Raw genomic sequence first — 14,497 nt, 5'->3', positions numbered from 1 at the left:
AATAAAGAAAACAAGTGTATAGTATTATGAAACATATACAGGCATTTGTCTTAACTATAGGATTATTTGTATTTTACAAATAAACACAAGTAACATACATAACAACTTTCAATTTCCACTGTAACCTTCCTATTTAGATGTATCCATAGCAATTAACAATGAACTAAAAACCTAGGTTTATCACCTTTCAAACAATAAAACATTACCACAGGGTGGGTGAAATTGAGTAACTCTCAACTCCTTCAACTAGCATAAAGTTAATATTTCCTTCAACTAGAGAGTAATATACTACAACACAGTAACTAAACTAAAATATAAGATAAACAAAATTACAAGTTTATTAACAATGAAACAATTCAAACAGTATGAAATCTACCTTGTTCACTAGTATGTGTTAAAATACTTTTCTCAGGCTGAACATGAAACGAATTCTGGTGTTTCTTCCTCTCAGTTTCCCTGGTCGCAGGAGATGGTATCATCTTAGCAACTCCGTCAGATCGGCCACGCTGGCTTCTTATGCTACCCATCTCTCTTCAGGTAACGTCTTACACCAGGTTTCCCCTTATCTGTATTTTCTTCTGGCTTACTAAAAAAAACAACAACAAAGGCATTTGATTACTTTTTGAGATAAAAACCACATATCTTATTCAAACTTTTTATCATCATATTCCTATTTTATGTTGTACAAAATGTGTTTTTATGATTATTATAATGTATATTGATTAATTCATGATCTAAGAAGTAAAATAATTTATAATTTTTTAAGTTAATTGTGATCACAGCTATTTTCCCAAGAAAATGTGTTTTGTGACAATTCATAAAAAGAATAAACACAGCAATAACACATTGGTGTAATAATGAACAAAAGATAAAAGAATTAATAAAAGATAATAATTCCAACTAGTGTCAAAACTAGGTAGATGTTTAATGCTTTATTAATTTTTTGGTCTTTTGTGCATTATTATACTGTATTATTACCATTTCTCAAGCTTTCATTTCATCATTTCACAAAGAAGTTAAGCCTAAATGAAACATAACGAAATTCCCAAACTACAAAAGTACGGTGTGCAGGTAATTTAAAAACTAGGTTAAAAATCAGGGTTCATCAATGAAACTTCCTGCGTTTGACACAGTTTTTAAATCAGTGTGTTAAAAGTGTTTTCACCTTGTTTTTCAGGATCTCAACTTAGAAGTAATGCTTCAAAAATGAAGTTAAAAAAAATTTAGAAAACTACACATTTAGGGCATGTAAGTAAATAATTGTCTTTCTCAATCTCATTTGCAGATATAATATACCTTTAATGGCTTTCAACAAAGGAAAGCAGTATTCTGTTTCCATGACAGAATATCAAACGTTTTAGCTTTGAGGACTGGAAACAAGTTCAGTATCAAATATTACTACTGATTACTAATTTTGCATAGAGTTTCAATTTAATGGATTAATGAACTTGTAGGTTATTGATGGCTCCTGGCAAAACTGTAACAGTGGAATATTTAGTCAATAAAGATACATCAGTGGACGAGTATCGTTATTTTATCTATAATAATAGAAATCTCTCATAATGGACACAAAGACAACTTCCAAAACGTAAAATTAATATTAAATTTCATTGTATAAACATGATTTTGGAGTTACCATTGTACATAGCACATTGATCAAAAATTAATTTCTTTTCACCTGTTAATCACCGAAGAAAATCCGATCTAAAATCCTAAGGACACAAAAAATATTCTAGAGAGAAAATCTTGGAGCAAAAAATTACCATTGTTTATTCTGTTTAATAACATTTGAAAAAAAGTGGAAACCTCACTTGGGGAAATTAAAAATCTTGACTTATACGGTGAATCCACCATTACATATCATCTTGATTTATACGGTGAATACACCATTACATATCATCTTGATTTATACGGTGAATACACCATTACATATCATCTTGATTTATACGGTGAATACACCATTACATATCATCTTGATTTATAAGGTGAATACACCATTACATATCATCTTGATTTATAAGGTGAATACACCATTACATATCATCTTGATTTATATGGTGAATTCACCATTACATATCATCTTGATTTATACGGTGAATACACCATTACATATCATCTTGATTTATACGGTGAATTCACCATTACATATCATCTTGATTTATACGGTGAATTCACCATTACATATCATCTTGATTTATATGGTGAATTCACCATTACATATCATCTTGATTTATATGGTGAATTCACCATTACATATCATCTTGATTTATATGGTGAATTCACCATTACATATCATCTTGATTTATATGGTGAATTCACCATTACATATCATCTTGATTTATATGGTGAATTCACCATTACATATCCTCATATTACAGGATGCAAATTCATAATTGTTTTTTTTTCAATTATTAATAGGGAAAATAAGAAAAAGGTTTAACAAATTTACACAATGCTCCATCTACAGAACATATATACATTTGGAATGTTAAATAACACTATGTAACAAAATTTTTACTTTTTCTTATTCCTGGCAGAAAGTGTTATTTCCCAATTGCTTATGCCTAAAGTAAATGGAAAGGACCTATTTTTCTCTTCAAACTTTATTTTTGTGACCTAGGAGTGTATAACAAAAACATTATGGGAGAATATTTTTGGGGGCTGATAAGTGAAAGTAATTTACATTACAGTCACAAATTTGAAAAAAAACTACTCACTTATAAACATTTTTGCCTATTTTTGTATAACTTTAGTATAAATACATGTAAATCTTGATTCATATGTTGTTTTATTCAGACCTTATGTAAATGAAAATGTGCAATAAAAAATAGGTGAATTTCTAAATTTCATTATCCAGGTCACAAAAGCAAAGTTTGAAGGGAATAATGGTCATTTTCTGTACTTTTACAACATAAGCAATTAAGAAATAACACATATTATCCAGAAACAACATTTGTGTTACATAGTGTTATTATTTCAAAGCAAGTAATATCAAGGAAAATTGTAGAATTTCTCATGCTGATTTAAGTACTGTACACTAACTTGTTAATACTGTTATTACGTGAATACTAAACACAGATAAAATAACAATGACAAAAATTATCTAAAAATAGAAGAAAGAAACAGACAAAATACAAGTTTTCTAATTTCTTATGAAACTTACTTATCTTGATTTGATACCTCCTCCACTTGCAAACATTTCTTCGTTTTTGTGTCTGGTGATAAAAGAAATAAAGGAATTTATGAGATTCTACATAATGACATTTCATTGCTAATTTAATGTTTATTAAACACAATAAAAGCAGTCCTAAATAAATTCCCAATGATTTGTAGGCAAACTTATGAATATATAATTCTAACATTAACCACTGTTTACTGGTTTGTAATTTCAAGTAAACTTTTTTTTTCTCACAAAATCTTGGGCTGTCCAATATTTTCAATGTAAATAAGAGTAAATCTTGATTTTTTTTGGACCACCAAACTTTCACTCAACAAATAAATTTTCACATTACTACAGTATGGATTTTACCATCAATATTCATCACTTTGTAGTTTTAGAAGGTTTTGTTTGAAGTTGACAAAGGAGAATTTCACTCAGTAACTTTTCATTCTATCATAATCTTTTAAAAAGTGCTCCTTTTCTGCTGTTCATGATGCCTGATTGCCCTTACCCATACATCATTATAAAAACTCAATATGCCATACCTTATCACTAGATACCAACAAACACACCAAGTACAGCATTGGATCAATAAACAACTTGCATGACCAGATAGCACGCAGAACTAGCAGTGAGATTCAGTTTACTTTATAGAGATAGTTAAAGTTGTGTTTACATTAAGTTTTCCCTTTTTTCTTAACCTTATTATGCCTGGGTGAATCCCCAGTTTTTAAATTCATGCTCTAACACAAATAATTGGATAACAAGTAACTACAGAGAGTTTGGTGTGTTGTATTACAGTACATGATGTATGTCATTTTGTCTGATCATATCCTATCTGATAATTATGCATTCTGGTAATAGTCCTGCAGCAAAGCTTTCATTACAAAACTCTCATAAAATATACATGTTCAAAGCATGCCACTCTTCCCTTCTTGCTTTCCAATATCCATCTAATGTACAAAGGTGACACCTTTTTAGCTTCTGTTTTAACAGTCTAGCCACACAAATCTAACTGACTTGTGTTTTTATTTGTAATAACAAGAATATCAGTTTATTCTTCACTTGTTGAAGGTTTGTACCTGTTAAATTAGAGGTATGACTGGATGCCTTATTTCAATGAACTCATACACTGTTTACCTCATTTCTGTACAGAGATTATATTTATACGTAGTACAAAAGGTCCAGGACATTTGTTTGATAGCAAGCAGAGTTCATTTGACTTGATCCATAATGAGCCTCTGGTACAGTGTTCAGTGATGACCATGAATCCCTTTGAAAAAGTTTTGTCACATACCTTACACCACTTTTAGAAGATTTTGTCATCCACTGACTACAGCAAAATGGTACAAGACTTGTTACAGCTACATTAAATATCACCACATACTGTCATGTTTTTCTCAGCTAGGTACCATTCATAGTTTTATACAGTTGATCTCCCATTCCTGGATATTATGTGGAACCATCTTGTAAACATATGGCTCATGTCTCCTTTATAGCAGGAAATCCTTCTTCATTATGTTGTATACTGTTGTCTTGGGTTTGTGAGTGGGTTTTGCAAATAACCTTTGTGTTCATGTATTCTCACTTGTTATAACTAGTTCCAATGTCATAAAGAAGAGAGGATGTTACTCAACCTTCCCAAAAGCAACCAGTTTTTGGTGACTTCGTGCTACCTACAAAATGTAACATAATATCAAATTGTTGTTTTTATGTATACTATTGTTTCATAGCTTTATACTGGTTGTGATTGTCACATGACTTGTAGATTTGCACATCCCAAATTATTTTATTATATCATACTCAACCCTCTGTTTTTGGAAACAAAACAAATGTTATCTTTATGAAACACAATACAAAACCCATTAGATTGTTATATGATTAAAGACTATGGCTTCTTACCTTTCTCAACAGAAGGAGGGTAGCTAATACTTCCACTATTGCTCAGAATGTTTCTCAAGTTCTTACTTTCTATGTGCTTCCACTCAATAGTATTGTCACTTTTCATTCTGTTATTAATCACAGTAGTTTTTTTAATGGGTGTAGAATGTAGATTATTCTTAAGGATAAGTTTATCGCTCTCTTTAGTTGAAATAACATCTTCTGTTTCTGCCTTCCTAACTTGTTCCCACGATGGTTCGGGTTTGGGTTGTGATGGGAACTTGGAGCTGAATGTATTGTATCTCTCTCGAGTGGAGGCACTTCTAATGAGATCACTAGAGATATCAGATTTTTTGTCACGCTAAAGAAAGATGGATTTATAAGACTTGTTATTTTAAGATGGTATTAAAACTATATATAAAAACAATAAAACATCTTTCACATTCGTTTTCATTACCATAAGCACACTTCTGAAAATGCTGGATGTCTTGGGTACAATATTATCTTATTCAGCAAAACAACAAACAACAAAACTTACATTACAAGCATTATTACCTTAACAGACAAAAATGTACTGCTTGCTGCACAGAGCTTTAAGCTAATTAGCCTAAATAAAGATAAAATCTTGTATTAAGGGCCAGAAATTAATAGTGAGAGTTAAAGGTCATATGGAGCATTTATACTAATAAATTTATATTACTTCAAGTACGTCTTACTATTATGATGTATTCGACAAGGATCTCAAACTATACAACACCTCACAATAAATTAAGGCCTGAGACTAGGTGATTAGAGAAACTAATGAAACTTAGCTCTATTAATAATAGTGTAAATATTTCCATTATACATGTATATTTTGAAAATATAAAGCTGTACAAGTGGGTGTTAGCAGCTGGAAGTTAAAGAAGCTAAGGTAAAAATGTTAATTAATTTTACAGCCACAAGGAGAGCTAGCTTTGTATTTTGAAGTAAAATATAAAAACGTTTGATGGGCTCACACACAAAAGGAAATAATTTGGAATGGCTATGTTTGTGGTCACTGGTGGTACTTCTATGAATCACACATGTTAAAAAAGTATACCAATTACAAAACTGCTTCTCACTGTTTGCATTTTTTGCAAATCTCCATCTGAAGTCTGTGAATTTTGTGCAGAGCTACACAAGGGCTCTCTGCACAAGCCATCCATAACTTAGCAGTGTAAGACTAGAGGGAAGGCAGCTAGTCATCACCCCCTAACACCAACTATTGGGCTACTCTTTTACACTTTTGGTGTGATGGGAATTCGAACTCATGGCCCCCACATTGGGAGTCAAAAGCCTTAACCACCTAGCCAAATCTGGCCTCATTTTAAGCACACAGTTTATTACATGCACTGATGGTATTATAGTGCTGAATTCTCAATACCCCCCACACTTAGAAATATTTTAAACTCTTTAAACCTGTAATTTATTGCATATTCTGCTGGAATTATCTTCATGATTTCCTAATAATCATTGTCATACCTTAGAAATATTCAATTTTCTTAATGTTAAGGACAATAACATGGTTTCAATTATTTTCAGCCAAAGAGACAAATGTTATTGAATGTGCTTCACATGTCTAATGGGTAAAATGGGATTTTCTGCTGGATGCGAACCTTGTTAAAGTAGCCTTTTTCTTTTAGGACACAGTTACCTCTTGTAATAATGCACACAACATTAAATGATCCCTGAACTGAAAACAACTTAATTAAACTGACTTATTCATTTTTAAAGTGTTAGTTCTATATAATAATTCATTTAACCCAACTTAAGGTTTTGTTTTGTACTTTAAAATATTCAAAACAAAGCATTTCTGCTTTATCTTTTAAAACAATCAAATTTATTAATAAGTTTTAGTTCACTTTAAGACCCTAAATATCCACGAATCTTGATTTTGTGTAAAACATAGTGTAAGTGGTTCTTAAGTAACATTTGGTTGTTTTTTTTTTATGATAATAGCAAGTTTTGTAAGATCATGATAAACCCGTCAAATTTTAAATAACAAAAACATACCTGATTTCCAAGATCTGTTACTGTAGCTTTGCCACCAGGAATTGTTGCAAACCTCTTGTTTCTACCTCTTATTGCATTTGATGGAAAACGTGAAAGAATATCAAACCACCTGCAAGAATTTCCAAGGATTAGATAAGAAATTTCTATCTTAAATGTGCAATTACAAAATTTTATATTAAACTTTAAATATTATATTATTTTTTATAAAATGTAATTACTTTCTAATTAATTACAAATAATTATTTTATTATCTTCAGAAGAAATCAGATTTTTTATTTCTATGCATTAATTGCCTCATATTACTAAAACTGAACCATTTACAAAAATATGTTGATGGTTAGTCAGCTTGGCTAATCTTCTGACATTCCTTAAAGAGGTTATTGTTTATCTAGATGAGAAGAAATGTGTGGATTTGGTGAATCTAGGTTTTCAATAAACATTTAAGAATATGCCAATATAAAAAACTTGATAGAAATACTGTAGATATCAAGCTAACTTGGCTTATTAAATAGAAGATTGACTGGATGGATGAGAGCATGAATTTGTTACAGGGTTTGGTACCTTACCTTCAAAAAGACATTGAAGTGTTGGAAAGGGTTCAGAGGAAGATTACTAGAATGACACATGGTATAGAAAGATTATCATACATGGACATTTAAAGATTTGTTAAACTGTTTTTACTTGAAAAAAGAAGAGTTAGAAAGGATGTGATTGATGTTTCACAACTGCTAAGGGAACTGACAATGCTGATGTATCAACTTTAACCATACCTAATGGTGGAATCGAACAAGAAGTTTTTAAGTTTGGTTTTGGTTTTTAATACGTAAGTTTAATAGATTATACAGCCTAGTTTGACCAATTTGTTCTGTTTTGTCCTTAACTGTTATATTACTGTATGCAAAAAAAACCTCTCTCTCAGTTTCGTTTTCCTGAAATAAGAAATTTGAGTTATATTTCTGGTATTTAGGTAAACAACGTATGAGTAGTAAACAAAAATGAGTCAATACTATTGTAATTATACATAAATCCCAAACTGATATGTATATGTATCTAACCTAAAATTCATAAAATTTTAAAAGGACAAAATGGAGCTTATTATCCCATCAAGGATGTCCCTTCCAGCTCCTTATTACTCATGTATTCATCCACTCTCTTGTGGAATTCAGTTAAACTTCCATCTTCTCCAGCCTTGAAGGCAGCTCATTCCAAACGTCAACCACCCTGTTGGTTCTATTCAAAATTATAGATTACCATTGTTTTTCATGTCAATTTATTAAGTTTTGCAAAAATAACTGTAAATGGTCAATCTTCTGTTCTAGAAAGTGTGGTTTTAAATATTTTTATCCATGATGTTCTTTGTGATTTACAAAATTTCTTTTTCTACTCAACTTCAACCTATATATATGTTCTTTTAGCAAGACTAATATCTGTAATATACACATATTTTTCTCTCCAAGTGGGTAACACTGATAGACAAACTGATTATTTTGTAAAATAAGACTTTAAGTTCATGATTTTAATGACAACATAAATTTAAAGTGAAGTGTTTTTAAATATAAAGAAATTCATCTTGAAATACATTTTAAAGTCAGGAATAAATAAAAGTAACACATAAACTCTCTAATTACAAACTTGTTTTTATATTGTTTGCTCCTGGTGTATATTCATATATTGTATCATACTAACTGCATGTGTGAAGAATATATAAAAAAAAATTAGTCTAAAGAATTGATATAACAAAACAGGATGAAAGGAGTGCTTTCATATAGTGGAATTCATTGCAATAGTGATGATACATTTGCTTAAATGTTTGGTTGTTTCATATATACAAGTTATTATAGACCTTGTGAACAACAAAGCCAGCCATGGACCCAGAACTTATTTGGTGTATAAATAGTTTAAATATGTTTGTTTAAAAATGTTGATGTGGTCCATATTGAACCTCAGTGGCATATCAAAAGTTAAAAAATTTCTGAGAAGGTTTTGGTTTGTTTGGGAGCAAAGCAACATTGGACTATCATCTGTTGTGTCCACTACGGGGACTCAAACCTGAGGTTTTAGCATTGTCAGTCCATAGACTTACCACTGTCCCACTGAAGGACTTCTGAGAAGGACATATTCTCACAAAAAAGAAAAAGATAGTTTTCACCGTAAAATAAGTTTTTATCATGAAAAGTTTAGCCTGAAAATGTAAGTAAACCAAATTACAGTAAATTCTTAATTAACAATAACGAATTTCTTGTATTAGTTGAGAATAATTTATGTACTTATATTTACTGCCACATGCACAGGTCTACTTCCAAATTCTCTCTCTATATTAAATCATTGAAATGTTTTAGACAGAAATAAAATGAAAAACCTTATCATTATTACACTTACTTTCATGTATTATTTCCTGATTTTTATAATGGTTTCTTACATAAAAGAATTACTTTGTAAATGAAGAAAATAAGAAATTATTAAAATATGAACAAAGTTTGACAAGATGTTTTGTTTTTTCTTCTTCCACGAGTAGACTTTGTAAACATTCTGTATTAAATATTCTGTATTCTTTAAATATTATAAAGAAAACACCTCTGTTTCGTTAACACTGTTTGTATACACACCAGTTTCTCTCTTCTTTGCTGGTTCCTTTGATGAAATGAACTTTATCAGGGGTTGCAATAGCAATGGAGAACTGGTTTCCTGTAACATTCTCTCCATCCGAGACCTCCAGTGCTTTGTTCATGTCTATCACTGCTTGAGGTACAGTATCAGGCTGCAGTGTATGGAATAAATGACGTCACAAATAATAAGCAAATAAGACTGAGTTACAGCTATCTTATTTAAAATTGATTCTGTTCCACAACCTTCTTCATGTATTATTATTATATACATACACAAAGAATCAATAGAGTTTCCAAGTTTAGAATCACATATATCAATGCAACTTTTCTTCAACTGGAAACTAATTTTAAGATTATAACAGTAATTAACCAATAATTTAATTTTAAATTATTTTGTTCAAAGTTTAACAGCAAGATGAACCCTTAGGTAAAAAAAAAAGCTTCTAAATTTGTATTTTTAATTGGAAAAATGACAAGATAATTATCTATTTTTAATTAGTTGCAGATTTTGGTGAAAATAATGCACTGAACTGGTGATATCCAGGAACTTGGAAAGCTTTTTACGGCACATTTTAGCCAGAAACTGTAAGACAGGATATTTGAAATATTTTCTGTACCCTTATGGCATAATAACCAATGCACTTTGCAAAAGTTCAAAGGTTTTAAATTCAAACTTTTGTATATTCATATTCATTATTTATAATTTATAGAAACAGAAACAACACCTCTTTCTCTCTAGGCTACTTAATTACTTTGTTTCTAGAAAAAACTAACATTTTTAACAATTAAATAGATTAAATAACAAAACTATGAATGCCAGTATTATTTATTGTTACCTTCTCCCTAAAAAAAGAAATCTCACTTGGTAGATCAGTTCACAAGGTTACCTACAACTTATAGAAGTTAATTCTCCATAAACTGAAGTGCACAGTGTTACATATCGATACACACGAAAATTAAAATTTATAATTATAATGCATTGAATCATCATCCAGTACTCTTATTATTAATAATGTATTTTCATTGTTAGTAATTGATTTCATAGTAAGAAGTCATAAAGGATAACATAATTAAAAGGTGCATTATGTTTGAAACTGTATTAAGTAAAACAAAAAGAATAGTCAACTGACAGTTATAAGGTTTATATATATCAACCTTCTTGATAAACTGATAAGACTAGTTGAGAAGGACTTACTTAGAATGGCAATTCTTGTTATTACTATATTTCTCTGTCTTTATAGAAAAAAACAGTTGAATCTCACAAAAAATCCTTAATTTCTGTTATACAAAATTCACAAGGTTTTTCAGAGTTAACAAGCACCCAACTTTAATGTTCTATTTTGGAAAATGACAGTATGTACACATTACACATAGTTTATGAACTAATACTTCATCTTTGAAAACCAAACCAGCCTCATGTTAGTTTTGTTGACTGGTTACATTATTTGAGAATAATATCTTTAGGTGTGTATATGTTTCAGTTATTCTGACAGAACACCACCACATGATGGAAAATGTATAATGTAAAATGGAAATAATCTCTTTCTGCACAGTTAAATAAGTTTACGTTTTTGTTAATTTAAATCATCCACTCTCTATCATCTGGCTTTCTTTCTATAACAATAACTAAAATAGAAGTTTTCTCTGCATATTTATATGAGGCCCATAGTAGTTCGCTAGTAATTTTGAAGGCTTACAACACTAAAAATCAGGTTTTACTATGAGCTATACCCACAGTGGCCAAAACACAAATACCTATTGTACAGTTTTACATTTCAATTCACAGTAAAATCAAACAAAAATCAGTGCCACTTATAAGGTATTGTGGAAACATCATAGAAACTATCAAAAGAAAAACAACTGATTGGTTTATCATACACATATATTAACTCTTAGTATTCAAACATAAGTACAAGTTTAACTTACATGCTCATCAACAGAATATGTAAATTCACCATCATCATAGAGCACAAACCAGCGTCTCTGCCACCTCTGCAAAGATATATATGAAAGTACACTGTTTGTCTTTTACCTAATCTAAACCACTGTTAAAACTAAGTTGCTTAATTATTACTTATTCAGTTCCTGGAGTGGTAGTGGTTTACTCATTACTTATTCAGTTCCTAGAGTGGTAGTGGCATACTCGTTACTTACTCAGTTCCTAGAGTGGTAGTGGCATACTCGTTACTTACTCAGTTCCTAGAGTCGTAGTGGCATACTCGTTACTTACTCAGTTCCCAGAGTGGTAGTGGCATACTCGTTACTTACTCAGTTCCTAGAGTCGTAGTGGCATACTCGTTACTTACTCAGTTCCCAGAGTGGTAGTGGCATACTCGTTACTTACTCAGTTCCTAGAGTCGTAGTGGTTTACTTATTATTTACTCATTTCCTGAAGTGGTAGTGGTTTACTTGTTACTTACTCAGTTCCTAAGGTGGTAGTGGTTTACTTGTTACTTACTCAGTTCCTAAGGTGGTAGTGGTGTACTCGTTACTTACTCAGTTCCTAAGGTGGTAGTGGTGTACTCGTTACTTACTCAGTTCCCAGAGTGGTAGTGGCATACTCGTTACTTACTCAGTTCCTAGAGTCGTAGTGGTTTACTTATTATTTACTCATTTCCTGAAGTGGTAGTGGTTTACTTGTTACTTACTCAGTTCCTAAGGTGGTAGTGGTTTACTTGTTACTTACTCAGTTCCTAAGGTGGTAGTGGTGTACTCGTTACTTATTCAGTTCCTAGAGTGGTAGTGGCATACTTGTTACTTACTCAGTTCCTAGAGTGGTAGTAGCATACTCATTACTTACTCAGTTCCTAGAGTGGTAGTGGCATACTCGTTACTTACTCAGTTCCTAGAGTGGTAGTGGTTTACTTATTATTTACTCATTTCCTGAAGTGGTAGTGGTTTACTTGTTACTTACTCAGTTCCTAAGGTGGTAGTGGTTTACTTGTTACTTACTCATTTCCTAAGGTGGTAGTAGCATACTCATTACTTACTCAGTTCCTAGAATGGTAGTGGCATACTTATTACTTACTCAGTTCCTAGAGTGGCAGTGGCATACTCGTTACTTACTCAGTTCCTAGAGTGGTAGTGGCATACCATTACTTACTCAGTTCCCTAGAGTGGTAGTGGCATACTCGTTACTTACTCAGTTCCTAGAGTGGCAGTGGCATACTCGTTATTTACTCAGTTCCTAGAGTGGCAGTGGCATACTCGTTACTTACTCAGTTCCTAGAGTGGCAGTGGCATACTCGTTACTCACTCAGTTCCCAGAGTGGCAGTGGCATACCTCGTTACTTCACTCAGTTCCTAGAGTGGTAGTGGCATACTCGTTACTTACTCAGTTCCTAGAGTGGCAGTGGCATACTCGTTACTTACTCAGTTCCTAGAGTGGCAGTGGCATACTCGTTACTTACTCAGTTCCTAGAGTGGTAGTAGCATACTCATTACTTACTCAGTTCCTAGAGTGGTAGTGGCATACTTATTACTTACTCAGTCCTAGAGTGGTAGTGGCATACCTCGTTACCACTCAGTTCCTAGAGTGGTAGTGGCATACTCGTTACTTACTCAGTTCCTAGAGTGGTAGTGGCATACTCGTTACTTACTCAGTTCCTAGAGTGGTAGTAGCATACTCATTACTTACTCAGTTCCTAGAGTGGTAGTGGCATACTTATTACTTACTCAGTTCCTAGAGTGGTAGTGGCATACTCGTTACTTACTCAGTTCCTAGAGTGGTAGTGGCATACTCGTTACTTACTCAGTTCCTAGAGTGGTAGTGGCATACCTCGTTACTCACTCAGTTCCTAGAGTGGTAGTGGCACACTCGTTACTTCACTCAGTTCCTAGAGTGGTAGTGGCATACTCGTTACCTCACTCAGTTCCAGAGTGGCAGTGGCATACTCGTTACTTACTCAGTTCCTAGAGTGGAAGTGGCACACCCTGTTACTTCACTCAGTTCCTAGAGTGGTAGTAGCATACTCATTACTTACTCAGTTCCTAGAATGGTAGTGGCATACTTATTACTTACTCAGTTCCCAGAGTGGCAGTGGCACACCTCGTTACTCCACTCAGTTCCTAGAGTGGTAGTGGCACACTCGTTACTTCACTCAGTTCCTAGAGTGGCAGTGGCATACTCGTTACTTCACTCAGTTCCTAGAGTGGCAGTGGCATACTCGTTACTTACTCAGTTCCTAGAGTGGTAGTGGCATACTCGTTACTTACTCAGTTCCTAGAGTCGTAGTGGTTTACTTATTATTTACTCATTTCCTGAAGTGGTAGTGGTTTCACTTGTTACTCACCCAGTCCTAAGGTGGTAGTGGTTTACTTGTTACTTACTCAGTTCCTAAGGTGGTAGTGGTGTACTCGTTACTTACTCAGTTCCCAGAGTGGTAGTGGCATACTCGTTACTTACTCAGTTCCTAGAGTCGTAGTGGTTTACTTATTATTTACTCATTTCCTGAAGTGGTAGTGGTTTACTTGTTACTTACTCAGTTCCTAAGGTGGTAGTGGTTTACTTGTTACTTACTCAGTTCCTAAGGTGGTAGTGGTGTACTCGTTACTTATTCAGTTCCTAGAGTGGTAGTGGCATACTCGTTACTTACTCAGTTCCTAGAGTGGTAGTAGCATACTCGTTACTTACTCAGTTCCTAGAGTGGTAGTAGCATACTCATTACTTACTCAGTTCCTAGAGTGGTAGTGGCATACTCGTTACTTACTCAGTTCCTAGAGTGGTAGTGGCATACTCGTTACTTACTCAGTTCCTAGAGTGGTAGTGGCATACTCGTTACTTACTCAGTTCCTAGAGTGGTAGTGGTTTACTTAT

The 14,497-nt window shown here is 32.7% G+C and overlaps 1 protein-coding gene across 2 annotated transcripts in view; it reads right to left on the bottom strand.

Moving 5' to 3' along the window:
* Positions 1 to 376: 376 nt before the first annotated feature.
* The window catches only part of LOC143240484 (uncharacterized), a 103,768-nt gene continuing 89,647 nt past the window's right edge, over positions 377 to 14,497 (bottom strand). For both annotated transcript variants that reach the window (XM_076482982.1, XM_076482981.1), the window contains exons 3-8: positions 11,608 to 11,673; positions 9,682 to 9,833; positions 7,076 to 7,184; positions 5,063 to 5,402; positions 3,164 to 3,215; positions 377 to 586 (exon numbers count right to left, since the gene is read on the bottom strand). In XM_076482982.1, coding sequence (XP_076339097.1) covers positions 520 to 586; positions 3,164 to 3,215; positions 5,063 to 5,402; positions 7,076 to 7,184; positions 9,682 to 9,833; positions 11,608 to 11,673 — 786 coding nt within the window. In that variant the 3' untranslated portion in view covers positions 377 to 519. The remainder of the gene's footprint in view (positions 587 to 3,163; positions 3,216 to 5,062; positions 5,403 to 7,075; positions 7,185 to 9,681; positions 9,834 to 11,607; positions 11,674 to 14,497) is intronic.

This window comes from Tachypleus tridentatus, chromosome 13, assembly GCF_004210375.1.
Source record: "Tachypleus tridentatus isolate NWPU-2018 chromosome 13, ASM421037v1, whole genome shotgun sequence".
Classification (NCBI taxonomy): domain Eukaryota; kingdom Metazoa; phylum Arthropoda; class Merostomata; order Xiphosura; family Limulidae; genus Tachypleus; species Tachypleus tridentatus.
This window is presented reverse-complemented; position numbering and strand designations above follow the sequence as displayed.